At 49.4% G+C, this 27,250-nt stretch overlaps 13 protein-coding genes across 13 annotated transcripts; 5 read left to right on the top strand and 8 right to left on the bottom strand.

Annotated features, from left to right (window-relative positions):
* The first annotated feature begins 5 nt into the window (after positions 1–5).
* On the top strand, positions 6–1,036 carry P153DRAFT_184310 (uncharacterized protein). The gene is made up of 2 exons (XM_033662393.1): positions 6–316; positions 370–1,036. The coding sequence occupies exons 1-2, from the start codon at positions 230–232 to the stop codon at positions 793–795; spliced, it is 513 nt and encodes a 170-aa protein (XP_033526493.1). The 5' UTR covers positions 6–229; the 3' UTR covers positions 796–1,036.
* Positions 1,037–1,177: 141 nt separating this feature from the next.
* Positions 1,178–5,234, bottom strand: P153DRAFT_334658 (DNA mismatch repair protein Msh6). The gene is made up of 4 exons (XM_033665624.1): positions 4,857–5,234; positions 4,765–4,802; positions 4,531–4,708; positions 1,178–4,462 (listed from the first exon to the last, which is right to left on the bottom strand). The coding sequence occupies exons 1-4, from the start codon at positions 5,155–5,157 to the stop codon at positions 1,380–1,382; spliced, it is 3,600 nt and encodes a 1,199-aa protein (XP_033526492.1). The 5' UTR covers positions 5,158–5,234; the 3' UTR covers positions 1,178–1,379.
* Positions 5,235–5,752: 518 nt separating this feature from the next.
* Positions 5,753–8,046, bottom strand: P153DRAFT_334655 (Zip-domain-containing protein). The gene is made up of 5 exons (XM_033665623.1): positions 7,599–8,046; positions 7,349–7,543; positions 6,442–7,293; positions 6,293–6,392; positions 5,753–6,176 (listed from the first exon to the last, which is right to left on the bottom strand). Exons 1-5 carry the CDS (start codon positions 7,849–7,851, stop codon positions 5,918–5,920), a joined length of 1,659 nt encoding a protein of 552 aa, XP_033526491.1. The 5' UTR covers positions 7,852–8,046; the 3' UTR covers positions 5,753–5,917.
* Positions 8,047–8,579: 533 nt separating this feature from the next.
* On the bottom strand, positions 8,580–10,419 carry P153DRAFT_310728 (FolC bifunctional protein). Its single transcript, XM_033664780.1, has 3 exons — positions 10,375–10,419; positions 10,175–10,306; positions 8,580–10,117 (listed from the first exon to the last, which is right to left on the bottom strand). Exons 1-3 carry the CDS (start codon positions 10,393–10,395, stop codon positions 8,750–8,752), a joined length of 1,521 nt encoding a protein of 506 aa, XP_033526490.1. The 5' UTR covers positions 10,396–10,419; the 3' UTR covers positions 8,580–8,749.
* Positions 10,420–11,350: 931 nt separating this feature from the next.
* Positions 11,351–12,287, top strand: P153DRAFT_285668 (zincin; the record flags this gene model as incomplete). The annotated part of the gene is made up of 3 exons (XM_033663412.1): positions 11,351–11,933; positions 11,988–12,150; positions 12,203–12,287. 3 exons carry the CDS (start codon positions 11,351–11,353, stop codon positions 12,285–12,287), a joined length of 831 nt encoding a protein of 276 aa, XP_033526489.1.
* Positions 12,288–13,754: 1,467 nt separating this feature from the next.
* Positions 13,755–14,732, top strand: P153DRAFT_184260 (uncharacterized protein). Its single transcript, XM_033662392.1, has 2 exons — positions 13,755–13,763; positions 13,914–14,732. The coding sequence occupies exon 2, from the start codon at positions 14,019–14,021 to the stop codon at positions 14,463–14,465; it is 447 nt and encodes a 148-aa protein (XP_033526488.1). The 5' UTR covers positions 13,755–13,763; positions 13,914–14,018; the 3' UTR covers positions 14,466–14,732.
* Positions 14,733–15,603: 871 nt separating this feature from the next.
* Positions 15,604–16,710, bottom strand: P153DRAFT_415479 (uncharacterized protein; the record flags this gene model as incomplete). The annotated part of the gene is made up of 1 exon (XM_033672140.1): positions 15,604–16,710. Exon 1 carries the CDS (start codon positions 16,687–16,689, stop codon positions 15,604–15,606), a length of 1,086 nt encoding a protein of 361 aa, XP_033526487.1. The 5' UTR covers positions 16,690–16,710.
* Positions 16,711–18,013: 1,303 nt separating this feature from the next.
* P153DRAFT_382991 (uncharacterized protein) lies at positions 18,014–18,946 on the bottom strand (the record flags this gene model as incomplete). Its single annotated transcript, XM_033670196.1, has 1 exon — positions 18,014–18,946. One exon carries the CDS (start codon positions 18,944–18,946, stop codon positions 18,014–18,016), a length of 933 nt encoding a protein of 310 aa, XP_033526486.1.
* A 592-nt stretch (positions 18,947–19,538) lies between these two features.
* P153DRAFT_364535 (uncharacterized protein) lies at positions 19,539–20,575 on the bottom strand. The gene is made up of 2 exons (XM_033667627.1): positions 20,537–20,575; positions 19,539–20,485 (listed from the first exon to the last, which is right to left on the bottom strand). The coding sequence occupies exon 2, from the start codon at positions 20,185–20,187 to the stop codon at positions 20,008–20,010; it is 180 nt and encodes a 59-aa protein (XP_033526485.1). The 5' UTR covers positions 20,188–20,485; positions 20,537–20,575; the 3' UTR covers positions 19,539–20,007.
* On the bottom strand, positions 20,300–21,704 carry P153DRAFT_184239 (uncharacterized protein). Its single transcript, XM_033662391.1, has 2 exons — positions 20,537–21,704; positions 20,300–20,485 (listed from the first exon to the last, which is right to left on the bottom strand). Exons 1-2 carry the CDS (start codon positions 21,581–21,583, stop codon positions 20,348–20,350), a joined length of 1,185 nt encoding a protein of 394 aa, XP_033526484.1. The 5' UTR covers positions 21,584–21,704; the 3' UTR covers positions 20,300–20,347.
* Positions 21,705–22,788: 1,084 nt separating this feature from the next.
* On the bottom strand, positions 22,789–23,446 carry P153DRAFT_184233 (uncharacterized protein). The gene is made up of 2 exons (XM_033662390.1): positions 23,135–23,446; positions 22,789–23,077 (listed from the first exon to the last, which is right to left on the bottom strand). The coding sequence occupies exons 1-2, from the start codon at positions 23,345–23,347 to the stop codon at positions 22,832–22,834; spliced, it is 459 nt and encodes a 152-aa protein (XP_033526483.1). The 5' UTR covers positions 23,348–23,446; the 3' UTR covers positions 22,789–22,831.
* A 1,020-nt stretch (positions 23,447–24,466) lies between these two features.
* Positions 24,467–24,972, top strand: P153DRAFT_382988 (uncharacterized protein; the record flags this gene model as incomplete). Its single annotated transcript, XM_033670195.1, has 3 exons — positions 24,467–24,532; positions 24,579–24,867; positions 24,920–24,972. The coding sequence occupies 3 exons, from the start codon at positions 24,467–24,469 to the stop codon at positions 24,970–24,972; spliced, it is 408 nt and encodes a 135-aa protein (XP_033526482.1).
* A 502-nt stretch (positions 24,973–25,474) lies between these two features.
* Positions 25,475–27,126, top strand: P153DRAFT_354745 (uncharacterized protein; the record flags this gene model as incomplete). The annotated part of the gene is made up of 4 exons (XM_033666524.1): positions 25,475–26,218; positions 26,271–26,468; positions 26,523–26,996; positions 27,052–27,126. 4 exons carry the CDS (start codon positions 25,475–25,477, stop codon positions 27,124–27,126), a joined length of 1,491 nt encoding a protein of 496 aa, XP_033526481.1.
* Positions 27,127–27,250: the final 124 nt, after the last annotated feature.

The raw sequence follows: 27,250 nt of genomic DNA, 5'->3' as shown, positions 1-27,250 counted from the left end.
TGATAGTAAAAGTCCAAAAAGCCCACCTTCACTACCAATTCTACCCCTCTTTCGCTGTCCCTGTGGGGCTTAAATTGATCACTTGCTCTCAACTTTCGACTTTCCCTCTCCCATCACCTCTCCGCTCTCCATTCCCACAGCAACGATCCAACGATCCTCTTTCCACAACAGCCACACGCGCTCTCACACCCCACCAATTACAACAACACCTACAAAATCAGCAACAAAAATGGCAACCAACAAAGACATCACCCTCTCCCCACGCGAAATGGAAGTCCTCGCCCTGGCATGGCAGTGCATGGAGTCCCAGCCCAAGGTACTTCCTACCTTACCTCTTCACGCCCCCCCACCCCACTAACAACACCCCAGATCGACATGACCAAGCTCGCCAGCCTAACCGGCTACACCACTGGTTCCGCCAGCGTGACCTTCGGCAACATCAAGCGCAAGATCAAGCTGCTCGGCGAGTCGCTGTCCAGCAACGGTCCCGCGACGCCCAAGAAGACCGGCGGTCCGGGACGCAGCAAGGCAACGCCAGCATCGACGTCGACGTCAGGCAGGAAGAAGAAGCGCGGTGCTGCTGACAACGGCGCAGCGGACACGCCTAGCAAGAAGAAGAAAAAGGCTGCGCATGACTATGATGGTGATGATGTGGATGAGGAGTTCGTCGTCCCGAAGGTCAAGAAGGAGGAGGTGCAGGATTTGGCACTCGAGGGTCAGTTTTGGGGCCAGGTCGAGGACTTTGCACAGGTGGGCGTCGGAGGGTTTGGTGGTACGTTCGGGGAGCTGGAGTAGGGGACTTGGATGTGTATACATGTGGTCATCATGAGAAGCTCTCCGACGGGCTTGTGGGTCATCATCTATATGGTTGAAATTCCGGAGTAGGCCTTTTGGGCGAAAATGTCTGAGGTTTGGTGTGGACTTGCGGATCTTTGATGGCTCTATCGTCGCGACATGTCATGGTCTAGGGCTGGGTTCCTTTTGTTCATGTTTGCTGGACTCTAAGCAGTTCGATGCTAGAATAACACACTTCCACTTCGTTTATTGTGCATATCGGCGTCTATTCCAGGTATTCAAGGACTGGTTGAGGTAGATCCGGACACTGAGTTTAGATTACTAACCGGATATTGAAAACACACACTGCGGATAGTCATGCAGAATTTCGAATAAAAAAGATGTATTGCTATGTAGCATGACATGATTGCTGCGCGTTGCGTATGAAAGCACCAATATTAAAGACCGAGTACTCCTCCCCCATCCACCATGAACACCGTATCTAGGAATATATCGCCGTCCATCTATAACCATAGACTCCAAAAGCTTCAACTCTAGCAGCCACACATGCACTCCTGTGTAAAACGACTTCTCACAACAAACATTTACAACGCCGCAATAGCTTCTAGCAACACATCGAGGGCACGGTCGCCCACACCCTCCAAGCCCTCGCGAAGCGTCCACGCAACATCACTCTGCATGCCCAAAGGCACGTACACGCCGCCCTCCTCTTTGTTGACCTCCATTCTCTCACCGAGACGAGACGTGTGCTCCCACTCTCTCGCTGCCTTCTCCGCATTCTCAATAATCTTCTTCGGAATACCACACATAGCCGCACAATGCATACCGAAACTTCCCTCAGCAACACCCTCTTCGAGCTTGTACAGGAAGGTGATGGATTTAGACGCATCGTCAACGTGAATTCGCATTCGCTTGTTCTCGACTTCGGGATGGTATTCAAACTCCTTAGCCAACGAGCGGTAATGTGTTGCGAAGAAGCCGACGCAGCCGACTCGTGAGCTGATATCGTGCAGCACAGCCTGCGCAACTGCGACACCGTCGTAGGACGACGTACCGCGACCGAGTTCATCAAGGATGACGAGAGAGCGAGGTGTTGCCTCAGAAAGAATCTTCTGCGTTTCCGACAGCTCGACGAAGAAGGTTGACTGTGCGGCGAAAATATTGTCGTTGGCGCCGAGACGCGACATAATGCGATCGACCGGCGTGAGTGTCGCGGAAATGCAAGGCAGGTAACAACCGACTTGAGCGAGGATGACTGCAATGCACGTCATTCGTAGAATAGTCGATTTGCCGGCTGCGTTGGCACCAGTGAGAAGGCTGATGTTTGCTGAATCGCCACCTAGCCTGATATCATTAGGGATGAAGTCATCAACGGTATTGAGCATACACGGGTGACGGAGCTCTTCGAAGTTGACGACAGTGCGGTTGCCTTCGGAGAACTTCGGTCGGCAGCTGGGTTCACCAAGTGAGGCAGATGTCTTTGCTAGACTGATGAGACAATCAAGCTGGGCGATGACCTTGATGGCAGCGAGCCATACCTGGTAGTCTTCATCGAACCTTTCGCAGAAGCGAGTGGCCACTTCTCGAGTGATCTGACCATGTGTTTCCTGGGCCTCCTGCAGAGCTCGAACAAGCTTCCGCAGTTCGGGTGAGTAGTAACGGGTGACCTTGGCCGTGGCTGATGTTTGATCCCAGTTGCTAGGCACCTTGATCTTCTTCGGAACTTCAAACTGGTAAATCTCTTTTCCGTTGTCTCTGTAAATGACGGCGTTTGAACCTAGGTCTTTCCGCGCTTTCTTCAACAAAACGTCAAGATTGGCTTCGCACTCCTTGATCACCTCATGGCTTTCGTCAAAGTCCTCTTCCACGCCGAGCTCAGGTACCAAAATGCCGTCCGCCTTTGCAGTCTCGCGATTGAAGGCTGATTTCCACTTTGATAGAACGTTGGCCAGGTCGGGCATGGAGGAGATGAGTTGTCCGATAACCCCCTCGCCATCTCCAAACTGCTTGAGAAGACTGATAGTGTACTCAATCGTTTCGAAGCCCTCAAGCACTCTAAGAAAGTCTTGAGCCTTGCAACGTTTGGCATGCACACGAGAGATGAGGCGTTCGAGGTCCGGCAACTTACTGAGCGATGAGCTGAAGTTGTCAATGATTGCAGAGTCAGCATTCAGCGTATCTACTGCGTCGAGACGTGCGTTGATTTTCTTTGCATCTGCAAGCGGATGGCACACCCATTGCCGGAGTAGTCGCTTGCCGAACGGCGTGATACATCGATTTAACATGGCAAACAATGTTCCCTCGGTTGATCCGTCGAAAGTGTTGGCGAAGATCTCCAGATTGATCAAGCTCTGCCCATCGAGCACTAAGTTCGTAGCTTTTCGAATTGGATCGTACCATTGGAAGTTACCGAGAGTGACCAAGTCGCGCTCGATCTTCAGGGTACGGAGGTACTGCAATAGTGCGCCGAAAGCCGACATGACCAGCTCCTGCTCACGTGCTTCGCGAAGAACAGGCGGCCAAGCTTCTATGTTGTCTTCTGTTGGAGACTGATAATATCCGCTGGCCTCCACCTCACGCATGGTAGTGTCAGCAGACCAGAATTCTTTCGTCGGCTTCAGTGAATTCCAGAGAGTATTGGGTCCAGTATTGTTCTTCAAAATGCGCAATGCTTTCGCAGAGAGACATGACTTCTCAATAAGTAACTCGCCCGGGCGCATCTGCGCGATGAGAGTTTCGAACTTGGTCATGTCGATGTCGTCGGTGAACTCGCAGAGCTGGAATTGGGCAGTGGCTGTATCGACGAACGCGACGCCGAAGGCAGGTAGATTGTCACGGTCGATTTCCTTGATGGCCATGCAGTAGGTCGCCATGTCACCTTGCAGCATGCCAGTGTCGACAAGGGTGCCAGACGTCAGGACTGCGGCCAGCTCGCGTCGAATGACCTTGTCTTCTTTCTTGGGAGTCTTCTTCTTGTCACTGTTTCCATCACGTTCGCGCATCTCCTTGGCAAGAGCAGACTCCATCTGATCGACTCTAGCAACTTTATATCCTTTGGCAACGAATTGATTCGCCCACATGTCCAACGACGCCTCTGGCACGCCAACCATTCTCATATTGACTCGATCAGTTAGCTTGAGGTCAAAGAGCTGATGACCAACGGAGGCATCCTTCTCGTATAGTTCGTAAAACTTGCCCTTCTTGAAGAAAACGATCGAGTCCCAGAACTTGCTCTTGATTTCCCAGTATTGTTTCTCAAAGGGCGAAAATTTGGCCCATGCTCCTGGTGGGATGTAGAGTGTGCGAGGGTCGTAGTCGGGATGATCAGCCGGATTACGGTCAGCGTCCTGCATATGCGCTAGCCATGAGTATCTCGTTTCTGGTTCGGATGCAGACGGTCTCTCCTTCATCTTCTTGCTTGCGCTCTTCTTGGTGGTGGCTGGACGAGGCTTAGGCTGCATGGGATTCTCCGGATCGTACGTCCATTGCTGCGCGGTGGAGGTTCCGGTCATTGCCATGTCGTCGTCGGCATCGTCATCAGCTATGATGGGCGGAGAAGATGTCGGAACGGCCTTGTTGCTGGGCTTAGTCGATGACGGTCGCTTGCGCTTTTTCGAAACGACTTCTTCCTCATCAGAATCGTCTGGGACAACAAAATCGTCTACATCTGCGAAGAGTTAGTCCTCACACAGGACAAATTTGACAACACTCAATGACAGATTCTCGAAAACGTACCATCGTCTACCATAGCCTGTTGGGTAGCAGCGTCGAGACCAAACTCGTCGTCTGAGTCGTCCTGTATGCTCACTTTCCGACGCTTTTGAGTTCTTCCCCTTGAGTTGTTGGCAATCGGTCCCAGAATATCGTCGTCATCTTCATCATCAGATTCGGCATATTTGACACCTTTTCTAGCCTAAGCCAGGGCATGAGCGAAAGTTGTCACATTGCAACATGCGTATTCAGACGTACCTTGCGCGATGGACTACTGAAAGCGACGTCTGTAACCTCTGGCAAGATATAATCAGCTTCCGCGTTTCGAGACTTTCCGAGTGAGAGCAGACCATTCTCCTTATTCTTTCCCAAAGTCGAGTGCTCCTGCCGTATTGGGCTCGAGGGTTCAGGTGCGTCGCTACTCGGGATGGGTGTGATGGATGTTAAGGGCCTACTGAACGCTCTCATGGATAGCGTAGATGTGGGCGTTTTCTTTGTCGGTGTCAATGCAGATGGTGCGGGACTGGGTGAATTGGTCGACTTCTTCTGGAAAAATCCTAAAATAGACTTTTGTTGCGAGCCAGATGGGGGCTGTTTTTTTTGTGAGGGGCGAGGTGTCGACATTTCGTTTCCTTCTATGCCGCGAACCATGATGTAGTTTTGAGGATATTATGTGAGGTATGTGACAATGGCAAGGCTTAGTCGAAAGCGGGAAACTGACAATCGCGAGTGAACGCCGGTTCTCTGGGGAAGGAACGCGTCGCGTGGGACGCGTAAATTAGCTTGGCGGATGATGTAACACACGCTAGGAAGATTCCGACTTGTGGAAGAACACCACGAAATATCCCTGTATCTTAGTGGTTGAACCACGACCACTTCCTTGATTTACTCTGAGTTGTATCGCTCCTGTTACTCTCCTGGTCGCAAATACTGTTGAAACCTGGACAAGAGAAGGAGTGCTTCTTTACCCGTTTGATCGTTCAAGGGGATGCATGCCCTAGATCCGCGGTGACAGCCGGAGAGTGCTATACCACCTCGTCAATATGACCAAAACCCCTGGGATGGTGCCAATGTACTATTTGTGCATGTAAAGGATAAGAGACAGCAGTATTGCATCGACGGCCAGGTGCGCGATGTACGCTTGGCAAAGTGATGAGAGGAATGAAAAGTCAGTTACGGTAATGCATGAGAGATTGAATATGTGGATGCTGGGCACACGAGCGAGGATGAGAACATTCACGAACGGAAAGAGCCCAAAGTACTAATTGATAAGCACAGTATATACAACATTTGTCCGAAAGACACTCACAACAGTCATATGTACCGCTATCCCATATTTACAGTTTCCTGCCCCCCTCGTCATTACCCAACTCGTCTTCCCTCTCCCGTGCAATCGTTCCAGCCTTGCCATCTAGGCCCAAGCACCGACAAGGCTCATCAAAAACGCGCCAAAAAAGACCAAGAGACAGGCAGCAACCCTCTTCTTGCCTCTCAAAACCTGCCAGCTCTCATCGCTTAGAAAGTCTTCAGACATGAGCTCAACAAGCGAAGCAAATATGAGAAAGCCGGCGGATATGGCGTTCATGATGCCAACGACGAGAAGACCGATTTCGGAACCCGGGCTATAAAGTGTGTGGGTCGCTATCCCAATGGCTTGGCCAAGAGGAGTGCTAAAAAGCGGTTAGTCATGAGTTGCGGTATGTTCGACTAGAGAGGGAACGGGTGTGTTAAGCAGAATTTGATGTGTTTATAATCAAAGGGGATGGGTTGGGGAGTGTGTACTTACGTGCAGCCGTATGCAATAGCCATGAGCCAAGGTTGTAGAGCATGCTCCGGCCATTCGATGGCAGCGATACGGACTCCGAGGGCAAGGCCTTCGAATGTTTCTACAAACGTTAGGACATAGTTTTTTCTCTAGAACAAGATGGTACTTACGATGGAAAATGATGGCGATAAGCAGGACGACAAAATCATTCCCAACAGTAACGCTGAGAGACATTCCAATGAAGATGCTGTGGAAGAGGATGCCCATTTCTAAGAGAAAGCACTGCATAATAGCTTTCTTGTGTACTTGTTCAGGCGTCAGCTCGGTTTTCTGTTCATTTCTCTCAGGATCTTCGATAGCGCATTCATCGCTTTCACTCTTGGAGTCCTCGACCGGGGCTTCTAATCCAATCGATGCTATGGCATCAAGTCGTTGAGTCTCCTCGCGGTATTTGGTTAGAGTGCGGCTGATGCTCGTCATTCTGCCTCGTAAAGGCCCCATTTCGCGCACACGCACACTGCTATCAGAGTATGTTCGGTGCATTTTGTTTTGTGCGTCACCTGTAGCAGCCCCTGTGGTATTGCTTTCTTTGGTACCTCGCGCGACACCTGCAATTCCGCTATTTCCACCGCAAACGTGCTGAGCGGGAGAGAAGACCATTTCGATGATAGTGACAAAAAAGATACTAGCTAGCATGATGGCGCCTGGCATTGCGGGATAGTCGTCGGTCCAAAATCCCGATAGACATGAGTTGCTCAAAGACAGAAACGCTGTAGGAAGTAGGTGCACAAAAGAAGTTGCAATCAGGACGCCAGTTCCAAAATGCTTGGCACTAAAGAGGAAAGACGGTGGAATACGTAGGCGCGGGAACTTGGTCACCAGAATCGGAAAGGCGCAGCCAGTAGAGGAAACACACAGGATAATAAAGAGGCCCGCAACATGGAGCGAGAGGTTGTAGTTTGGTTTTGCGCTGCCATTCGCGCAGGCATCTCGCCTGAAATGATGGCGAGACGACGAAGCGTCTGCAACATATGTCAGCTCATCAAAGCCTCGAATGGATGGTTAATGTGAGCCTACCGTTTGTTGTTTGGAACACAGACTTTGCAGAGGCAGCTACATTTGGCATTCCATTCCCGCTAGCGAAGGAAAGAAACGCGGAAGTGCATAGTACAGAAAACAGCCAAGTCGCCCAGCCCTTGAAGCTGTGGTTCGTGGTGCTGATGCCACCTCGGTGCTCATTGTTCACGTTTGCGGATGTTCGGGTGCAAGGTCCTGCAAAACACGTCAGCATTCATGTCCATACTCAACCTCACACTTTTGTTCGTACCTTGGTAGGACCCTTTGGCACCCTCCCCAATCGCCAGTTGTTCTTTTTCTTTTTCTTGGAAACTGTTGTCTTCCAGCTCACAACGTTTGAGACTCTGAGAGCCACTGCGCAAGCGATCGGCTTCTCCTAGCTCTCGAGAATTTGCGATTCCATTGAGGTCCTGGCATGTTGTGAGATCCGCAGCAAAGCGCGGTGGACTTTGGTTCCATCCCGGGTTAAGGAGCACGTTATCGTTCTTCGAAGGACAATTCATGGTGGCGATGCGCTACAAGATCTCAGGGAGGATGTGTGAATGAAGGTTTGTATGTAAGTAATGACGTGGAGAAAGTAGGGAAGTATCGGAGTATATGTCACATCTGAATGGGGCCCTAGAGCCGTCACCGGCTAAGAAGCATCCGCGACGACTGTCCAAAGAGAAGGCTTTGCCGTGCGCCAAGCGAGCACAACCCTGCACCACGCGAAAACCGTTCTATGCTCTCTCAATGAGAACTCGATGTTTGCAACTTCCCATCGAAGGTTCGAAGAGACGGTGACACGAAATGCAAATATCAACTCCACATCAACTCATACTGCATGCCAGGAGATTCGTGTGTATCAATTGTCATGCCATGACCATCAACGCACTAACTCTCAGCGCGACACTGGTGGCCGCGGTTGTCTGAGGTTCACGCGACGTTACCTATTCCTAATTCATCCTAACCCTGCAAGCGGACAAACTTAAACAACTCACTCACTCTTGGTAGTAAGAATATCACATGTCAACCTATTTTTTGCTGTCTTGCTCGATGTTTTGGACAATAAATACCAAATTCCTTGCGATATTACTTATTGAAAGTACGCGTCTATGTGATTCAGAGTAAAAGGCTGCAAGACAACGAGAAGTGCCAACGATCTCCATAAGTCTAGTTATCTTACCAAATACTTTGTTGTCCCTGAGTCTATACTTTTTACCGGACCGCGCACGACCTGACAGAAGATCTTAACCAGCTCCGGGAACACCCGCATAACACATACGAGCATTATGCGGGGAAGGAGGGCTCTGGACTCGTGCGTTGAACATAGGTTCTAAAGCAAAATCTTAGTGCATGTTGAAGTCCACACCGCTGTTTAGGTTTCTCACATGTACTATCTATGGGTATCGTATTTGTTTCTCAGCTTGTTTTCCCCGTTTCCAGAACCTCGAGAGCACCGCCGACCAGATGCAAGCTCCCAGTGACCAGAACCATCACCTCTACGGTAGAATCCTTGGCCCAGTCGCGTGCGATAGCTCTTGCAGCTCCGATAGCTTCTTCAATGGTTTTTAGAACTTGAACCTCCGCTGAACTGTCAATCTCAGACCATGTGGCTGCGAGCGCCTTCTGCACTGCGAGTGTGTCGACGTCCTGTTGGTTCGTGTTCATCGAGATGAGGTCGGGTCTGTAACCCTCATTGAAGGTCTGATTGGTGGTGAAGATGACGTGAGTAAACGGAGAGGCTGGGCCTGACGCAACGCCATTTTGTAAAGTCGCATAGAGAGCTTTGGCAAGCGCGCTTGCGTCTCGAGTTTGTTGGTTGAAGATCATCACCCGAGGGCCTTGAGACTGCGTTGCTTCCATCTGCTCTGCGAACCAGCGTCCTGTGAGCTCGATGCTCTCCAACGTATGGCCTCCGTCGAGGTGCCACGCAACATGCTTTTCCCGTCTGATCTCGCATCGACCTGGCCAACGCACCTGCTCCAGCCCCCGAATAAACTCGGGCGGAAGATCAATATGGGCGGAAGTTGTCGGGTCGGGAATGGACACGTGGCCAAGAGCGCGTAGGTGAGCTGCTGCTGCTGCGATTGCCACTGATGCGTTTACTTTTTGGAAGAATGCGGACAAGCCGAGCTTGACCTCATTGTTGGCCAGGGCGGGGTGGACGTTAATGACGTGGAGGCTAGTGCCTTTTTCTGCGGCTCGTTCGCGCAATACTGTCATAGCCTCTTCCTTCTGGGGCGATGTGAACGCGACGGCCCCTGCTTTGAAGATGCCGGCTTTGTGCCATGCGATCTCAGGCAGCGTAGAGCCCAGCATGGCTGTGTGGTCGATGCCTAAGCTTGTGACGGCTGTGACTGTAGGCTTCGTGATGATGTTTGTGCTATCGTACTCGCCGCCAATGCCACACTCAATGACCGCTGTATCCACGCCTTCCTCGAGGTAGGCATGCAGTGCCATGAGCGTCAGGTATCTGAAGTACACAGGTTTCGTCGGGACATGTGTCGGCGTAGTCTCAGCCTTTGCCGCTGCTGCTTCCAACCTATCCCACACGTCGAAAAAGTACTTGGCAAACATTGCCTCTGACACTGGCTCATTGTTGATCTGTATCCGCTCACGGACGAAGCGTAGGTGTGGGGACGTGTAGAGGCCGACCTTCGAGGGCGTCGTCTGCGCACCGTTCGAGGGTATGTACTGCGCAAGAATGGAGGAGATGAAGGCGCTGGTAGAACCCTTCCCTTTGGTCCCGGCTATGTGTATGGGTTTCAGGCGGTCGAAGGCCGCAGGCTGTGCGTCAGGTTATCACTTTTTGCTCTCGACACAAAGGCGCTGGGATCCGCACACCTCATATCCCACCTTGCGACACCATTCCAGCATCTCTGGTATGGCCTGGGTGTTCATGCCTCGCCCAGACTTCCGAATCGCATCGACGATTGAAAAGTTGGACTGCAGCGTGTTCAGTGCCGCGACGGCAGCCTGTGCAGCGTCAGATCAGATCGAGTCAATTCAGATCACCAGTCGCATGGCATGCTGATTGATCTCACCGCATAGTCGCGCTTCTCCATGTTGGGTGCACTATGATACGACCGAGCAATTGAGTAGGTCTGCAAGAAGCACACGCGTCTCCGAGCACTCAACATTAGGGCATGCTGTTGGTGTTGGATGCGCGGACACCACAGAAGCGATTTCGTTGAGCCCCGCCAACAGCCCTACGACCACCCGCGGTAAAGCCGGCCCGCCGTCACTGTTCTCTCCATCACGGTGCTCTTATTTCCTTTCTGTGACAACTGTCACCTCACACTTCTAATCCACACTGTCCGCCTCATGCTTTCTCGTCTCGATGCCGCTCTGACTTCCTCTGCGACTCTCGAGGTGCGAAGGATATTTATGTGTTAGCTCGTCTACATGAACCGTCGTTGCCTGCACCCCCTCCGAAGCTGCTCTCGTTGTGTGTTCAACTTTATTGGTCAATTAAAGAGTTTTCACGACCGAGCCAGGGTTCAAGATAAGATCCAGGCTCTTGGTCAACTGTAAAAGCGGGAAGTAAGCTGCATTCTTTGTGGCTCCTACAAGCTGCAAAATTACACAACTAAAATAAAAAAACGTGTACGCAAGGCGTATACAGTTGAAAATCTAGGCAAAAGATTTCTACACTAAACACAGTTGTATTTGTCAAGCTGTTGCGTGATTTCGCTGCACCTTGGTTCCTGGTATTTCGATTAACCGAGAGCCAGGGTTCACGATTGAACCAAACTTCAACGAACGGCTGCCTGGGCTCTCAAACACGCGTCCGCACTAGTACATTAAGCAGAAAGTTGTTAAGAGATAGTTTGTTAATCAGCTCTTTGTTACTGTTGTTGGGTACTTTTACTAATATTTTCTGCGTATCAAGGTACTGAGTATTAGCTTCACCCAGGATAAAAATAAAAATACACTGGAGTATAAATATACACCTTTGCTACCCATCTCGAATAGGCATCAATACTCCATCAATCGCCACTCCTCATTGACTTCTAAGCTATGCAGATTAAATCACTCCTCTCCCTGCTCGCTAGTACCGGTGCAGTAGCAAAGCGTAGCTGCGGCACACCGAAGCCCACGGTGGAACAGATCTTGGTTGCTCAGAACTTTCAAATCTCTGCAGAAAACTCGTCTCGCCTCGACGCCGCCGTCGCCGCCATTAACGTCAAAATCTACTGGCATGTCGTTGCCTCTTCAAACTCTGTGAGCGGAGGATACCTCACGCAGGCGACTTTAAACAAACAACTTGCGGTTCTAAACACTGATTATGCTGCATCCGGTGTTTCCTTTGTGCAAGCAGGCGCTGACTGGACTATCAACGCCGGCTATGCGGGCGACACACAAGAGATGGCTATGAAAAAGGCTTTGCGTAATGGAACCTACGCCGACCTGAACGTCTACTTCGTCCCCGACACACAGGACCTTGGCTACGCTTACTTCCCTTCGGATATCACCAGCACTACCTCTAACGCATTTTATCAAGACGGTGTTGTTATCCAATCTGCTTCTGTGCCCGGAGGCAGCTTAGCTGCGTACAACCTTGGCAGGACTGCAACACATGAGGTTGGCCACTGGTTGGGCTGTATGTTCTTCCTATATCTAAATTAAGTCAAATTCATGCTAATTTAATTCCTAGTGTACCACGTTTTCGAGGGATACAGCTGCACCGGCAATGGTGACTACGTCTCTGACACAGCCTTCACCAAACAAGAAGGATACGGATGTGCGCCTGCCAGTGACTCTTGTCCCAGCCAAGCAGGCACTGACCCAGTAACGAACTACATGAACTACTCCGAAGAGTAAGTTTTCCTTGAGATTTGTTAAGCTTCATGGTACTAACATACTCGTTAGCTCTTGCATGACCAACTTCACCGACGGTCAGGATGCGCGCATTGTTAGCCTCTGGAACCAGTTCCGCAAGGCACATCAGACATAATTGATGTAATTTCAATCGGAGCTGCGACGAGAGAAATAACGTTAAACAAGGGTATCTTGGTATAGAGAGGCCAGGCGGCATGTTGTTAAAAAGATTTGCATTTGATAATGATGATATCCTTCTACGCGAGACAACAGTTTGGAAAACCTCTAGTGGACTCTCTTGTGGTCAAGAACTATGATATAGAATTGATATTTCTTACATCTCCACACCTTCCTCTTTCTACGCGTGTTGTTAGTTGCTCTTGTATTTTGTTAGCTTCTACAATTTCGAACCGCAGTTCATCGTAACTAACATAAACCCTAGGATTTTACTTAATTAATAAACATAATGTATTAGTAGTAAACACAATGTCTTAAACTAGTTAGCGCAAGATATATTAAGGTTTTATAGGGCAGCAGTTAACAAGCACCTACATAACTATCGCTGAGCACCTATATAAGAGGCACTAAGTCTCTGTTTAACTAACTAAATAGCACTAACACAAGCTAATTCCTTAACTAGGTACAGACTCTCTTAGCATATACTTCGCCCCTCTTGAAACACTACATTCTACCTCTATTTCCTACCTATTTTTGGTAAGAAATGAAATTTTTTAGTAATAAATAGACTTAGAATGTAAGTTTCAATTGATCTTAATTTTTATAAAAGAGGAATTTGCATAAAATTAAGGCGTTGTAGGGATTAGAATAGAGTGCCTTGCACGCGGAGTAAAAAAAAAGAACAGACACTAAACTACCTAAATCGCTAAGACCTTGAAGAACTCGCCTGCTTTAAAGCGAAAATCCGTAGCAACAACAAACTGTTAAGAGATAGTATTCTTACTGCATGTAAAGGAGAAGCTACTCTTTAATTTTGTCTTGTTAGAATTTTGTTTCAATCTTCTATTGGCTGCGAAATTGTGTTGTAGAAGGCCAGAGAGTTTGGATGTGGGTTCTTTTTTTGACTCCGGGTGTATGGTTCAAGACACGAAGAAAAATGTGGAGTGGTATTTAAGACCCCGTACCTGTCGATCAAAGTCAATTCCAACTGTCGTGCATGACAAGCGACGACGAATGCTTCCGTCTCCAGCGACAGCTTGGCAGTAACAAATAAACGACATTAGCTAGGATGCCGCAGCTTCGTTGCAGCTTCGTTGCAGCTTCGTTGCAGCTCATATTAAAGCCGTCGGGTTACATCTGCAACGGATCTGCGGCTGCAACAGGAAGGGTCGCAGCGTGTTTCACAATCCAGCACCCATATTACCTCCCCCATATACCTAGAATTTCTGTCAAATTTCACGCCACGCCCCAACCCGAATCTGAACAACATCCGTATCATTTACTCATGGCCTGGCTGCCTTTACGTGTCTAGAATTGTGCGCCTGCATGATGGAGCTGATTACCTCACGTACGCATCTCTTCCAGATGAACTCACGGCGAGGTTCCTTCGAAAAGACTGGTCTTTGTCCGTTGGAAACAATTCAATAGTTGGAAGGTATGTTCGTTGTTTTGTTTGCGTTGTGTTGCGTTGCATTCCGCTGCAATGTTCCCTACCTCAGGTGATCCCTTGCTGCCGTCTACAAATATCCTACAATCATATTACACTCACCCTTTTCTAAGAAAAATCTAACACACTGCGACAAAGTCATCTGGAGTACATTTCGACATCGCCCTCGACTCGAAACGCGCGGCTCGATAGCAGCTTCATACGCACCAATAATTCTTAATCACAACCTTGCAAACATCAGCCATGCCGCGCTACACAACGCCCATAATATCGACCTTCTACATCACAATATTAATCCTTCTCACCTTTCTATCCACACCGACAATAGCTCGTCCCGGTCTTCGAACGCGAGGTCTCCCAGGCGCAGTTTACGTTTGCGACGGCACCGACTTCAGTGGAAACTGCGCCTGGCGACCTCCCGAAGACAATTGCATCATAGTGAGCTCTGCAAAATCCATCGGACCCGACCCAGACGGACGCTGCACTTTATTCCAAAAATTCGACTGCACGGGCGAGGTCCAGACATTGGACTTTCCTGGTGCTGGATCGGGCTTGCCGACATTTCAGGCTATCAAGTGCACAGCGAATGAGTCGAGTAAGAGAAGTGTAGTAGAAAGAGAGGAAATTGGGGTTGAGAATGAGAACAGGATTTCAGTAGTGGAAGGGAATCTGGAATTGGCGGAGGTGTAGGGAGTTTGGAGTAGGCAGAACATGGAGAAGAGATTGTCAAGACAAAAGAAAACGGGATTGGTGTGCTTGTATTAGAGAAGTATACGTGTTATAAACCGTGTGTTGCACCTTGTAAAAGGTCTAGAAGGTACCGTATTGGTATCGTTGACAGTTTCGTAATAGTAATCGACATGCCTGGAAGCCTATAATTCATCTTAGATCTCAAAACACACTTGATATAAAGTACCTCAGAGGATGTATGTCACTTTCACTGTTCCACCAATATTGCCTTTGCGATTATTGTTGTTCATCGAGATTATATTATACCCTCCTCGCTGACCTATATGATCAAACCGGATAAAGATAGGAAGATCAAACGATGTCCAGAAGAACCCCTCGGTTGCTACGCGGAAGAATCGCTGTTATGAAATTGGTCAATATATAACTGATCTGGTCCTGCTTGTGAAACTTCTACTTTGGTCCCACTAGCAGTGTAGAGCTGGGTAATGAACAATAGTATTACATTCTCCAAAATCAATATCCCCAAGCGACGTTCCGCACTTGAACCCTCTGTGTGATAGCGTCTACATGTACCATCTCGTTATAACAAAAAACGTGAAATCCTACAGCCAGCTTTGAAAGAACCGTGCTTTTGATCTTGGAATGGAACACCTATCCAAATCCGCTGGTGAACACGGACATATCTGATCGCAACAAAGCCCACTTATCGTCAAGGTATTAGGAACAACCTCAAAACGATGTTGAATCTATTCTACCCCTGCATTCTCGATACATACCAGCCTCGACACGGAATCATGTACGACCCGTCAAGCAAGTATCTTTAAGCGGTGCTATCAAGGATTGATACTGAGAATACACGCGATGTGACAAACGGTCTTTTAGTTGAATCGTTTGTGTTCAGCAGTGAGTACCGGAAGTTGTTTCACGTACGAGGAAATGAACTGAACAGATGTGTAAACTGTGTAGAAGGATATATTACAGACTACTAGAACAATAATACGGTAGGTACAAAGTCTTAAGTTGTGAAACATGTGATTATAGGAAAAGACCTAGGAAGTATGACAACAAACGTGGTTGGAATACGTAACATTGCAACCAAAGAACATGTTCCAAGTCCCCACTGTTGGTCATAGAATATTCAAGTACGAGAACTTGGGGACACCTGCACGTTAGAGACTGACATACCCTTTTTCCGCCCTTCACCATTGTAGAAAACGAACTCTATGACCAGAGCCGTTGAGGCAGAGCTAGCGAAAAAACTTCCCCTCCAAGTATTCGAATCATCAAGAACCGGATATTCCATTATCATATTCCTGTCCGCATAAGCTCTAACATACGCAGTGCCGCTGAGGTCGGTCCCTCGTACCGCGTCCAGCGATACTACGTAGCTATTACCAGGACATACTGCCACGGTTTGCACCCAGCGTTGGGGGAGGTTAGGGTTTGTTTCCTGGATAATCGCACTTAGTACAGGAAAGGTTCCTATCTGTACATCACCTGCACTAAGGGCGTTCCACGAGTTGGGGGTTACTGAAGTTGCTACACACGCTGGAGTCGCTGTGGTTGTTGTGATAGCGGTTGTTGTGAAGTTCTGGACTACAGTTTCCGCAGGCAGAGTAGTGGTAGAAAGCTGTGTAGTAGTAACTGTAGAGTTGACTCCTTCAATCGTCGTAGTCACCACAGGCAGCGTCTCGGTTGTCGTGATCGTGGAGTTAACTGCCTCGATTGTTGTGGTTATCACAGGCAGCGTCTGAGTAGTTGTTATTGTAGAATTGGCGCCAGTAACAGTAGACGTGATCGTAGAGTTCATTCCATTGACGGTAGTAGTCACCGCAGCCAGAGTTCGTGTCGTCGTGATTGTCGAGTTGGCGCCAGCAATGGTAGACGTAACCGTCGAAACAGCTCCGCCCAAGGTAGTAGTTTTCGTCAATGCCGCCAGGCAGGAGGCTCGATTCGTAACCGTCTTTGTAATTGAAAATCCAGGCATCGACACTGTTTTCACAGTAGCCGAGCAGTAGGCTTGGTTCGTAATTGTCTTGGTGACTGAGGCATGATTTGTGACTGTCTTGGTAATTGAGAACCCAGGGATTGAGACTGTGCTGGTGCAAGTCTTCGTAACCGTTGTTGGGACACCGCAGGTTGATGAGCTGTACCTGCCGCCATATTGCTGGGCTTGGGTGATACCGAGGAGCGCCGTCACTGTAAGGAGTGGAGTGAACAACATTTTAACAAGAGGTAAAGACAGAAAATCACCTTGAACAGGTAGTAGGCAAAAGAGTGTATGGATTGAAAAAAACTGCGTTGCACCCCCTCTGTGCATGTATAACAATGGGTTGAACAGATGCTAAGAGCGGAATGGCTGATGGAGTTGGATTGTGGCTGACTGTATTCCGATTCATTGTCCCAGATGAGGCTTTTGCAAGCATAATGTGGAGCTGAAGACAAACTAAGTTTGCAAAGCGAATGCTTCTCAATTACCTTTGCCATCTGTGGCGCTTCGATGAAGCCGTCAAATCCTCAAGATACATATAAAACCTAACTCGTCTCTGTCATCAACCTCATCTTTCACGATAAATAGCGTACATCTTCGACCCAACCGGCCTATGGTCAGATAATGATCGCTTCACGACTCATCAAATATAGAGCTTGGTATTGGCCTGGCATGTCGAAAGTTTAAGCTTCATGTGTTTGGCTTGGCGATACGCCTGCCTGGGTCTGGAGTGTAAACACCCGAGAGACTTAGCTTCCCACTAGATACTGACAAGTGAGGTGGCTTGTACCTTAGGGTCAGTCTCGGGACCTATGTCCACGTCTACGGGACAGTTCACCTAACGGTTCGGAAGAGCGATGTCGGAAGACGACTTGCCGAAAACAGCGCCCCAACAAATATGCAGTATCCAGCAGAAAGCCGATATTTTCGATGTTTCAACGGCGCGAAGCTTCGTGTTGTGAGGAGTGTTGGATTGGGAGGTGGCGTTGGCTGGACCTGCATTAGCGCATATTGATAAGTCTTGACAAAAGGGCCAGTGGATCCCAAGACCCCTGGATCCGAAGTGCGGCTGAGAACAGCGCCGCAGAAAATATGTGAGCTGAAGCCTTACGTGCGGATGTGGAGATTGTCGCGTCGTGCCGTGTGATGATCAAGGAGAGGATTATTGGCGGAGGAAGTATGTCAGGTACTAGCTGAGAATCAAATGCAGGGATATACCCTTACTCAGAGTGGAGATGTCGACGGCGACGAAGCGGACGATTTGAACAGTAGAAAAAAGAACGTCTGTTCTAGCCATCTCCCTGCGTGCGGGGAAGTAAAGACAATGAGGGCGAATGAGTGAAGCATCCTGGCATTGATACTTCGCACCGTCTACAGCCGACGCTCTACCGCTCATTGTGTTTGTTGGCAAGTTAAGCCGACGTCGTAGTAGAACTTGGTATGAATAAACAGTTGATTGGTTTTAAAATTGAGAAGCATGATCGGAAACACAAAAACATATATTGACATTAATATTAACTAATACTGATCAAGGTCAAAACATCGTATCCATGAGCTATTAGCCGAGAACCAAAGTTACAGTTACTACACGCACTGAAGTCGAAGTCACGGTCACGCTCTGGAATTGTGTTGTCGTGGGGCCGGGTACTACGACTGGAGTAGTCGACGTCGAGGTAATAGTCAACGCAGGCAGTGTCTCGGTCTTGGTCACTGCAGGCAGTGTCACAGTCGAGATTTCATTGACCGTAATCGTTGATCCAGGCAGCGTCTCGGTTGTGGTTGTCGCAGGCAGCGTCAAGGTTGAAGTCACCGAAAAGATAGTCTTTGTTGAGGTAACTGTCTCAGCAGGAAGTTGGTTTGTTGGGCAAGGTCCGTTGACTGAGGTAGTTGAGGTCTCGGTTGTGGTGACGGCAGGCAGCGTCTCGGTTGTGGTGACGGCAGGCAGCGTCTCGGTTGTGGTGACGGCAGGCAGCGTCTCGGTTGTGATGACTACAGGCAGCGTCTTGGTTGTGGTGACGGCAGGCAGCGTCGAAGTTACTGTAGTGTTGGCGCCAGCAACAGTAGACGTGATTGTAAAGTTGGCACCAGGGATAGTAGCTGTCACGACAGGCAGCGTCTGAGTGGACGTAATCGTGGCATCAACGCCAGGGACAGTCTTTGTGATAGGCGAACATGTGGCCTGAGTGGTGATCGTCTTGGTAACGGAGAAACCAGGGAGCGACACGGTGACCGGGCGGCCGGGGAGCGTCAAGGTCTTGACAGCGCAGTAGCCCTGGGTTGTTACTGTCTTCCCGGGGAGGCTGACCGTTGAAGTCTTTCCAGGAAGCTTGACAGTAGAAGTCTTTCCGGGAAGGCTGACAGTGGAGACCTGGGTTTTGGTGGTAGTGACAGTGCGGGCAGGCTGTCCGTATCCGCCGTATCCACCATATTGGGGTGATGCCTGAACGAGGCTGACAAGGGCTGTCAACGTAACGAGTGAGTTGAACAGCATTTTGTGGGACAGAAAGTAAAGACAGTAGACTACGAGAAGTAGATGGTTGGTATGAATGTGGATAACAACCCTTTCTTTTCCCCAAGGGGCACACTGTATTTATCTGTTGTGAGAAATGAAGCCAAGCACAGCACGACCGATAGAAGAATTGAGGCTGGCTGAGTCTCGAGCTGATCTATAAAACTAAGGTTCCGCGCGAATCATGGAATGTTGAATTAAGCCACTAGACATTGTGGAGTGAAAGCCTCCAACCATATTTGTCGATTATGATCAGCCGGTAGTTATGTCTAAACGGTTAGCACACGACGCAAGGCTGTCCGCACTTGGGCTACATATCGATCTCAATACCAAGATTATCGATCGTTGTACCAGGGGGTGTTGTTCCAGGGGGTGGCGCTGACTAGAGCGGCGTTAGCGTCGGGCTAAAGCTAGACTCAATACTAATCACCATCTATCAGATATTGAAATTTGCGCGACCCGAAGCTGCGGCATCTTACACCTAGGCGAGGGTTTTGTTCACTTTTAGAAGAACAGTCACTCGAAGCGCCTAGTCATTGCATCTGTGATTGAAGGACCACATCATATCGAAGGTATTGTTAACATCATGAACTACCCTAACAACCCAGACACTTGCAAAGAGTCCCAGAACTCAAGTAATACACGCTTGCATGAAATATACGATATCATTATATCGTACTCCGTACTGCCACTCGTAAATGGTCGTCCTACTCATTTCATGATTTTGTTGTATGTTGGTACATACTGGAAATTAGCCATATCATATCTCTACCTCATCTTGCGTGATAGAACAGTAGGCACAGACGGCCTGCTTGTTATCCTAGCTGCGGCACCGTGGTGGACACACAAGCGCAAGCGCTGCTGACTCGGGCGACGTCATCCTCTCCGGTTCAGGCTGTCCTCGTGTAGTCTGGAACCGCACGCTCATCATTCATTTGTCGAGCTGTAAAGTTCCCGCAAAATGATTGACCGTGTTCGATTCGTCCTTCGATGCTGCTGGCACGAAGTGATGTCAGACAACTGTTGAACTTGCAGACAGCTGGCTAAGGGCCCTCTTTGCGGATCATTTTGACTATGAAGGTGCCGCGCTCGATAGTGTGCACCATAGTGAAGCCATACTTGGATTTGGCGTATGAGGACCAGGATCTGAGGAAGGCGACTGCGCCACCACCCTCCTTCTCGTCATCTTTTGGGGATACGTCGAAAAAACTAGCCACGCACATGCTGCTACCGCTGGAATCCTCGGTAATCGAGCGGATATCCACAACATCGAGTCCGTTGGCGTAATTGGACTGGTAAAGGTAACCATCCACTACGTACTGGTAGTGATCAATGGAGCGTTGCTTTCTTTTGTAGTTGCCGGAGTAGTGAGGGTTCTCCAGATTACGGATGTCGAAGATACGGGTTGTTGGCAGTCTCTGTCGTCATACGAGGGCGGCGGAGAAGCTGTGGTCCAGGCGACGCGCAGATGTAGTTGACGTCCATAACATCAGCATCTATTGCAGGCATAGGACGACGAACCTGTGTATGAGTTAGCAAATGTGTGTTCGAGACGACGGATAGTACACGTACTCTTGGGCGCGAGATTAGACGATCACCGGAACCAACAACAGTCTTCTTGATGAGAGGACGGCCGTCGTCGTCGATGTGGCGCTTGCGCTTTGCGCTAGCCGTGGAGTCAGGTGAGCTTCGAGCATGCTCCTTGCGGGGAGTCGAGCCACCGCTGGAAATTTCGAGAAGAAGATCTTTTAGAGGATTGCTGCTGGTGGCGGCAGCCTTCTTAGCCGGGAGAGGCTCACTGGCTCTCTTCACCGGCTGCTTCCGCGGAAAACCTGACATTGATTCGCTACTGAGGCGCACCTCCCCTCCGTCGTTGCTCTTGTCAACATTCGCCTTGCTCTTATAGCCGCTCTTCATCTTCTCGTCTTTGGGCTTACGCTTGAACTTGGTGACTTTCATTGCAACGCCTTTGTCACCTGGCCTGGGACGGCCGCGGTATTTATTGTTGCTTTCGCGTTGCTTCGATCCGCCAGAAGATGGGCTCGCCATGTCAGTTGAGGTCCCCGAAGCGATGCTTGAAGTCTTCTCAGAGTCGGATGGCTCGTTGTCGTCCGTGATCGATCTGCTGTCTTGGACGTTCTCCTGGTGAAGGGGCGAGGCTTCCAACTCACTTCTGAGCTTGTGATCATCGGCATCGCTCTTCACAATCTGTTTCTTACCAGGAGCCTTCTGCTCATCGGTGGCCTCTTTCTGCGTCTCTTTCACGGGCTCGACAGCCTTGGCTTGTGTCTTCTTGTTGTCGGTGTCCACAATTACCTTGCTAACCTTGACGCCCTCTGACGTCTTGCTGGTAGATTGCCCCTCCTTAGCTGCGTCTTGTCTGTGGCCAGTGACGGGCGTTTGCGTCTTCTGTGTCTCGACGCGCTTCTTCTTGTCTGAGGGTTCTTGCGCCATCTTGGTTGTAGGTTGCTGCGATGTCTGGACTGACAATTGTGCCGGAAGAGAACGGAACTTGATCTTGTTGTTCGAGCTCTTGACATTCTCGAGGAACGATGATCCTGCGGTGTGCTTCTTCTGGACAGTCGGTGCGGCAGGCAGACTCGCCTTACTGAGTGGCATCTTGTTCGTGTTGTCACCCAGAGGGTCACGAGCATCTGTAACCGTCGCGCTTGCCTTGATGATACACCCGGCTGGGGCAGCCTTCGTCGAGGACTCGCCAGCGACGATGGTCTTTCCCGGAGTAGGGTTCTTCTTCCTGTGGAAGTCCTCTGCGGTCGCCGGGTCGTCCTTTCTGGTCGCAGTGAGGGGCTGCACCGTGTTGGTTTTGGTCTCAGACCTGCCTTCCGTCGCCTACGTAAACGTTAGACGTCATTGACGTTCAGTTCAAGAATGGATACGAACCTTGGAACCCAAGACCTCCCTCGCCCTCGCAGCCTTCTCCTGCGTAGATATGAAACGTTTCTCGACAACTGGTCGCATCTTGGTGAGGAGTTTGGCCAGGGAAACTTTAGCTGAGCTATTGGGCAGGCTTGTAATGATCGTGGCCATTTCTGCTCCCGCAGCATTGGCAACCCTGCTCTCTTCGACTGCTTTCTCTATCTTGGCAACCTGCTCGGGCGTGGGGATGTTCATCATAGAACGAGTATCAGTTTGCCGTGAAAGGACCATGTTGTGTGACGGAACTGTATATGAGTTCGGATTGGATGTATAAGGATTGGTCTGGGTGCTTTGAGCAAAGATAGTTGTGCAAAGTAAATTGTGTAAAGTTGGTGGTCGGCGGGATCTTGGTTGAGAGCAGTTGGTAGTTCAAGTCTGGTGGAAACAGTGACAAAAGCGAGCGGGGAAGGGCATTTACGGGCGTGGGCACTAGGCAGGGCCGTGCAGACGAAAAAAACGTATAACGGGGTGCTATTGTCAGTGAAAGTGAAAGTGAAAAGAGGGGAAATGAGATTGGACGACAGTGGGAACAAGCGAAATCAAGAACGTTCTGATACGTAAAAAACTAAGACGTTGATGTATACAGTCTGTTATAGGAAGAAGTAGAGAAACAGGAGGTTCAAGGACGACTGAAAAGCATTGGCAACGTCGGCGCAAATCGAAAGTGTAGCAGAAATGTCTTGAGAATAAGAAAAGACTTCCACTATGAGCTTGTAGATGCTGACAAAAGAGTATAAGAAAAGACAAGGTCAAGTTTCGCCGAACCGGCTTCCACAACATACCTTTTCTACAGTAGGAACTCGGTGAGTTCCATGCCATGTCAGCGTTGTAGCATTTTAACATGAAAATAGAGGAGATGATTGTCCAAGGATATTGTCGTTATGAACACAAGCACCTGCTAGTGCATAACTCTATGAGCATGGAAGAAATTCAACGGACTCGTTTATATGGTCTCACGCCAGGCTTCTTACGACCACCTGTGATTTCAATAACGTGTGGTTCCCGCTTCTTGTCTCCATTGTCATCGATAGTGCGCCTGGACACTCCAATCTTACTATCATCATCCTTACACTCGCGCGTCAGTGAAGCGTTCTTGTTGATACGTCCTATTAACCTCTTGTGAGTTTGACGAGCGCGGTCTGCTCTCATATATGTACCAAAATCTTCAACACTCATCTTGAGTGGGTCAACCTTGTCCGTAGTTTGCGGTTTTGGCGGTGGAGGCATAAGTACCTTAGCATCTTCGCCGTGGAGGAGACAGTACACCAACTCGTCAAAGGTTCGGCCATATTCGTCTCTGAAACTGTTGAACTCATCGAGATGCTGACCAACAGTTACGCCAGAGCGGCCCTCTATGGGTCGATCAAGAGGATTTGAAGACATGACCACTCCAGTAGGAGCACCAGCCTTGATATCGCTAACAAGGTCCATGGTATAGAAAGACATAGTGGGTAGGTGTTAACTTTGGCCGCCTTCCTCGCTGTTCGGCAGAGGTGAGTATTACATGCAAGTAGAAGATGTGATATGGAATATCTATACAGGGCAAGAAAATGGAAACGAGGTTGCCTGAGCGTGTAAGGTGATCAGCGGAATTGTGATTGCGAGTTGGATAGGAAAACAGCTTGTACAAAGACAAGTACATACTCAAAGGAGCTTTGTGAGCGTGATAATTAAGAGAGACATTGTAAAATCAGTGGGGGATAGGGTGGGTGCTTTCAACGGCGTGACAAGGAATAAAAAGGGTTCTAGAAAGCAGTGATAAGGCGTAATAAGCAGTAACAAGGCATGAAAAGCACGTAACAAGGGGGTTGACAGTAATAAGGCATAACAAGGTATGATAAGCATATAACACAGCTTTCCATGGCGTAACGAGGCATAACACAGGTTTTACTGGCGTAACAAGCAGTGATAATGGTAAAAGCAACGTAACAAGGTATAACAAGGCGTAACAAAGCATAAAAGGCATAAGATACAAAAATAACAGTAATAGTAAGTAGTAACAAGAGTAGTTATAGGCAGTAACAAGTCTACAAGAAGTATGTCCTTAGTACAAATACGCACCAGATTACAAACAGAAATGTTTACCAACAACAGAGAGAAGGATCTAGATTGTGGAAAGTAATAGGCTGCCGCCATTTTGATGAGTGTCACTCGTATCGACATTGTTAAGGAATTTGACTGTTGATAGCATTTGTGTGCATTCTAATGCCTTGCGAAACGGTTCTTGGTTTTTTAGATGGAAGATGGGTGATCCAGACGTCTTGTGGTCTGAGTTAAAATCCTGGCCTCGAGATAGGCCGATGAGAGAATCGCCAGTGTTCTGAGAAACACCTTGATATGGTGGTAACAGAAAACCAAAAAGGCGGTGTAGGAACATGGGCTCCATGTTAGTCCTCCGAGTTGGCAGAGGATACGTTGACAAGGTGAAGTGACGTTGAGCCAGGTTTCAGGGTCCACTTGGCGTTACGCGTTCTCCAACCAGCTCCCGCCACTCGCTCAGCTACCATCTCGACATCCTGCATCACCACCTTCACATACATATCTCCGTACCCATACATACTCACAATGAAGGTCGCAACTCTCCTTGCTTTTGCCACGGCTGTGTTCGCTGCAGACACTATCAACAATGAGGTACATTTTACCTCTCAGCATGCTTCATGAGCTAACACGCCTGCAGCACCTCAAGACCGAAGTCACCCATGCCGTAAAATGCACCCGCAAGGCCACCGCTGGCGACAAGATTTTCGTACACTACCGTGGTACCCTCGAGGATGGTACTGAGTTCGACGCCTCTTATGGTCGCGGAGCGCCTCTCGACTTCACCGTTGGCAAGGGCCAGGTGATTAAGGGCTGGGACCAAGGCCTGCTCGGCATGTGCCCTGGCGAGAAGAGGAAGCTGACCATTCAGCCCGATTGGGCGTATGGCTCCCGGGGTACCGGACCCATTCCTGGAAACAGCGTCTTGAGTAAGTTGGGCATACGATCACAAGCAGCAGTGACAGCGCTAACTTGCGATAGTCTTCGAGACGGAGCTTGTCTCTATCGCCGGCGTCGAGAAGGAGGAATTGTAGATGCGGTAGGAGATGGATGAACAAACATGATACATGATCACATGAAAAAGATAGAATAACAAGAAGAGCTGTGAGGGCAATGAATGTGCGTACTGCACTGCACATACAGGGAAAACCATGGCTGGTACCAGTCTTCGCTAAATCAATCGTGAGCGAAACTTCTGCTGTCAGTATCGTGTTCACTTCTGCATTGGCAATTTCTGTTCAGTCGAATGTCTGTCGTTCCGTTACCGATATGTTTCTATTGTTCCCTCTTTTTCCTATTGTTTCACTGCGTACAATGTTATTGTGAAACCCTTCGACACCTTCTACACTGTTAACTGCTCATTCACCTTTGCTGGTCAAACTCCACATACGCCTGGACCACCGCTGGGACTTTCACGTCCGCAGCTATCTGAACATTTTGAGATCCCCGTGTCTTTCGACCGAACCACACAGTCAACTACATACGGCACGAACCTCCCTATCCAACACATACATCTTCCATACATCGTTCACTACGATGGCCAACGCGATGGTTAACCCTTCCCCACCCCATCCTAGCAGCTCTAAGTCCACGTCTACAACTTCCGCTGCGAAGTTTACTGGCGGCATCAAGAAGATCAAGATCGCCCCAGGGTCTCTTCTCAAGGACAGAGCAGCCGCATTGATTACTGCTGGCAAGCTGGCTATGCCAGTTGCTAAGCCGTTCAAGGAAGTAGGCTCAGCAGATGGTCTTACAGCACAGACAAGCGTGGAGAAGACAACCGCCAGTATCAAGACCTTCCACCCCACGGACGATGGTGCGACTCCCTCAACGCCCATCACTAAGAAGCAGGACAAACAGAAACAACGCGCGTCTGCTCCCAATGTGCAGCTCCTGTCTTCTCGGAGCACCTCGGATTTCGATGTGTTCTCCAAATTTCCGGAGCCCAAGGCACAGCAACCAGTGGAGTCAATGTGTCGTCTCCAGGCAATGAAGCAGCGTGCTCCGAGCGGCGTCGGACCTCTTCACAAAGTGCCTCTAGACCAGCGCATGAAGCTAGACAGGATGCGGATTGACGCCATTGAGAAACTCGGGCAGCGTCGTGCGGCGTTAAAGAGTACGTTCGATTTGGTGTGCAGTGTCAAACCTATGGCGCCTCATATCAAGGAGGCAGCCAGAGCTTTGCATAAGCAGATGCAGGTCTTCGACGGCGACGTGAAGAAGCTGGAGCAGCTGGGTCGCGGTCTGCAGACTATGGACTTGACGGGTGTTGATCCCGAGGTGAGCTGTGGTCCACTACTCTATATATCATGTGGTACTAACATTCTAGCAGATACTCGTTACTCTCGCCTCTTGGGGCTCTTCTATTGAGAAGGCACCTAGCTCCGACGAGATAGTCGAGTCTGTGGAGCTTGCAGAGGTTGAGACTGAAGCAGGGGACGTTGCCGTAGACGAGGAACTCTTTGGTCCCCAAGACATCGAGGGATCGTCATCGCCTGTCCTGATTGACGACCCATCACAGCTCAGCCAGGTACGTTTCCTACTCTCTACCTCTCAAAACTCTGTACTGACCCCCATCCGTCAGGCTGTCGCACTCACGTCCGAGCCAACCCTTTCTCCCATTAAGCCCCGCTCGGTACCCAAGCCCTCCAACTTTATGCGCGCGATGAGCAGAGCTCAGCGCGCCCGCATTCCACACTCCGTTACTCCAAAGCCGATTCAGGAGCGGACCAGTGACTCCAAAGCTCCTACCACCAATCTGATTGATCCATTGCTTGCTGATGAAACCGCGAAACAGCAGGCCGCGGCTTCGAGGAAGAGCTCGGCTGGCCAGCGAGCACTGAAAGATGACAGCGCATCGAAGAGGATTTGCGGCGGTACAGGTGGTGCTTCAAAGCCAAGGCCTACGTTCAAGCTCAATAAGAATGGGGATGTGATGTGGGATAAAGGAAAGAAGGCAGTAGAGTCTAAGATTGGAGAGAAGAGAAAAAGGAGCGATATGGTAGAGACGTCGAGTAAGGGATATGATGATGGAGAGGGGACAATTAAGAGGCTGAGAGTAAGTTGTTTGCTTTTCTGGAGGTGTGCTGCAATTTGTGCTAACGCTTTGGCAGATTCGACAGGTGAATCCGGCTGAAGATGCGATGGAGATTGACGAGCCCACTGCCGCGCCTGTCTACTATTTTTGAACCGAGGATCAACACGTCTAGAGCCGAGGATCAACATGTTTGGAACGTGTTGTTTCATTGCCGCAGTTCGTCCGTTTCGTCTTTCGCCTTGCCAATGATGAGGTGAGCTTACCTCTTGGCATGG

Source organism: Dothidotthia symphoricarpi, assembly GCF_010015815.1.
Source record: "Dothidotthia symphoricarpi CBS 119687 unplaced genomic scaffold P153scaffold_5, whole genome shotgun sequence".
NCBI lineage: Eukaryota > Fungi > Ascomycota > Dothideomycetes > Pleosporales > Dothidotthiaceae > Dothidotthia > Dothidotthia symphoricarpi.
This window is presented reverse-complemented; position numbering and strand designations above follow the sequence as displayed.

Excerpts from the sequence above, each read along its gene's own strand:
- P153DRAFT_184310 (XM_033662393.1), top strand. The coding sequence starts at position 230 with ATGGCAACCAACAAAGACATCACCCTCTCCCCACGCGAAATGGAAGTC. Across the intron at positions 317-369 it reads GCATGGAGTCCCAGCCCAAG|ATCGACATGACCAAGCTCGC; the intron begins GTACTTCCTACC and ends ACAACACCCCAG.
- P153DRAFT_334658 (XM_033665624.1), bottom strand. The coding sequence starts at position 5,157 with ATGGTTCGCGGCATAGAAGGAAACGAAATGTCGACACCTCGCCCCTCA. Across the intron at positions 4,803-4,856 it reads GGGAAAGAATAAGGAGAATG|AGGTTACAGACGTCGCTTTC; the intron begins GTCTGCTCTCAC and ends ATATCTTGCCAG. Across the intron at positions 4,463-4,530 it reads ACAGGCTATGGTAGACGATG|ATGTAGACGATTTTGTTGTC; the intron begins GTACGTTTTCGA and ends AACTCTTCGCAG.
- P153DRAFT_334655 (XM_033665623.1), bottom strand. The coding sequence starts at position 7,851 with ATGAATTGTCCTTCGAAGAACGATAACGTGCTCCTTAACCCGGGATGG. Across the intron at positions 7,294-7,348 it reads TGTGTTCCAAACAACAAACG|ACGCTTCGTCGTCTCGCCAT; the intron begins GTAGGCTCACAT and ends CATATGTTGCAG. Across the intron at positions 6,393-6,441 it reads TATCGCCATCATTTTCCATC|AAACATTCGAAGGCCTTGCC; the intron begins GTAAGTACCATC and ends TAACGTTTGTAG.
- P153DRAFT_310728 (XM_033664780.1), bottom strand. The coding sequence starts at position 10,395 with ATGGAGAAGCGCGACTATGCG. Across the intron at positions 10,307-10,374 it reads TGGAGAAGCGCGACTATGCG|GCTGCCGTCGCGGCACTGAA; the intron begins GTGAGATCAATC and ends GACGCTGCACAG. Across the intron at positions 10,118-10,174 it reads GTCGCAAGGTGGGATATGAG|CCTGCGGCCTTCGACCGCCT; the intron begins GTGTGCGGATCC and ends CCTGACGCACAG.
- P153DRAFT_184260 (XM_033662392.1), top strand. The coding sequence starts at position 14,019 with ATGCCGCGCTACACAACGCCCATAATATCGACCTTCTACATCACAATA.
- P153DRAFT_364535 (XM_033667627.1), bottom strand. The coding sequence starts at position 20,187 with ATGTGCGTGGCTAGTTTTTTCGACGTATCCCCAAAAGATGACGAGAAG.
- P153DRAFT_184239 (XM_033662391.1), bottom strand. The coding sequence starts at position 21,583 with ATGCCACTCAGTAAGGCGAGTCTGCCTGCCGCACCGACTGTCCAGAAG. Across the intron at positions 20,486-20,536 it reads GTCTAATCTCGCGCCCAAGA|GTTCGTCGTCCTATGCCTGC; the intron begins GTACGTGTACTA and ends ACTCATACACAG.
- P153DRAFT_184233 (XM_033662390.1), bottom strand. The coding sequence starts at position 23,347 with ATGTCTTTCTATACCATGGACCTTGTTAGCGATATCAAGGCTGGTGCT. Across the intron at positions 23,078-23,134 it reads TCCACGGCGAAGATGCTAAG|ATGAGTGTTGAAGATTTTGG; the intron begins GTACTTATGCCT and ends GACCCACTCAAG.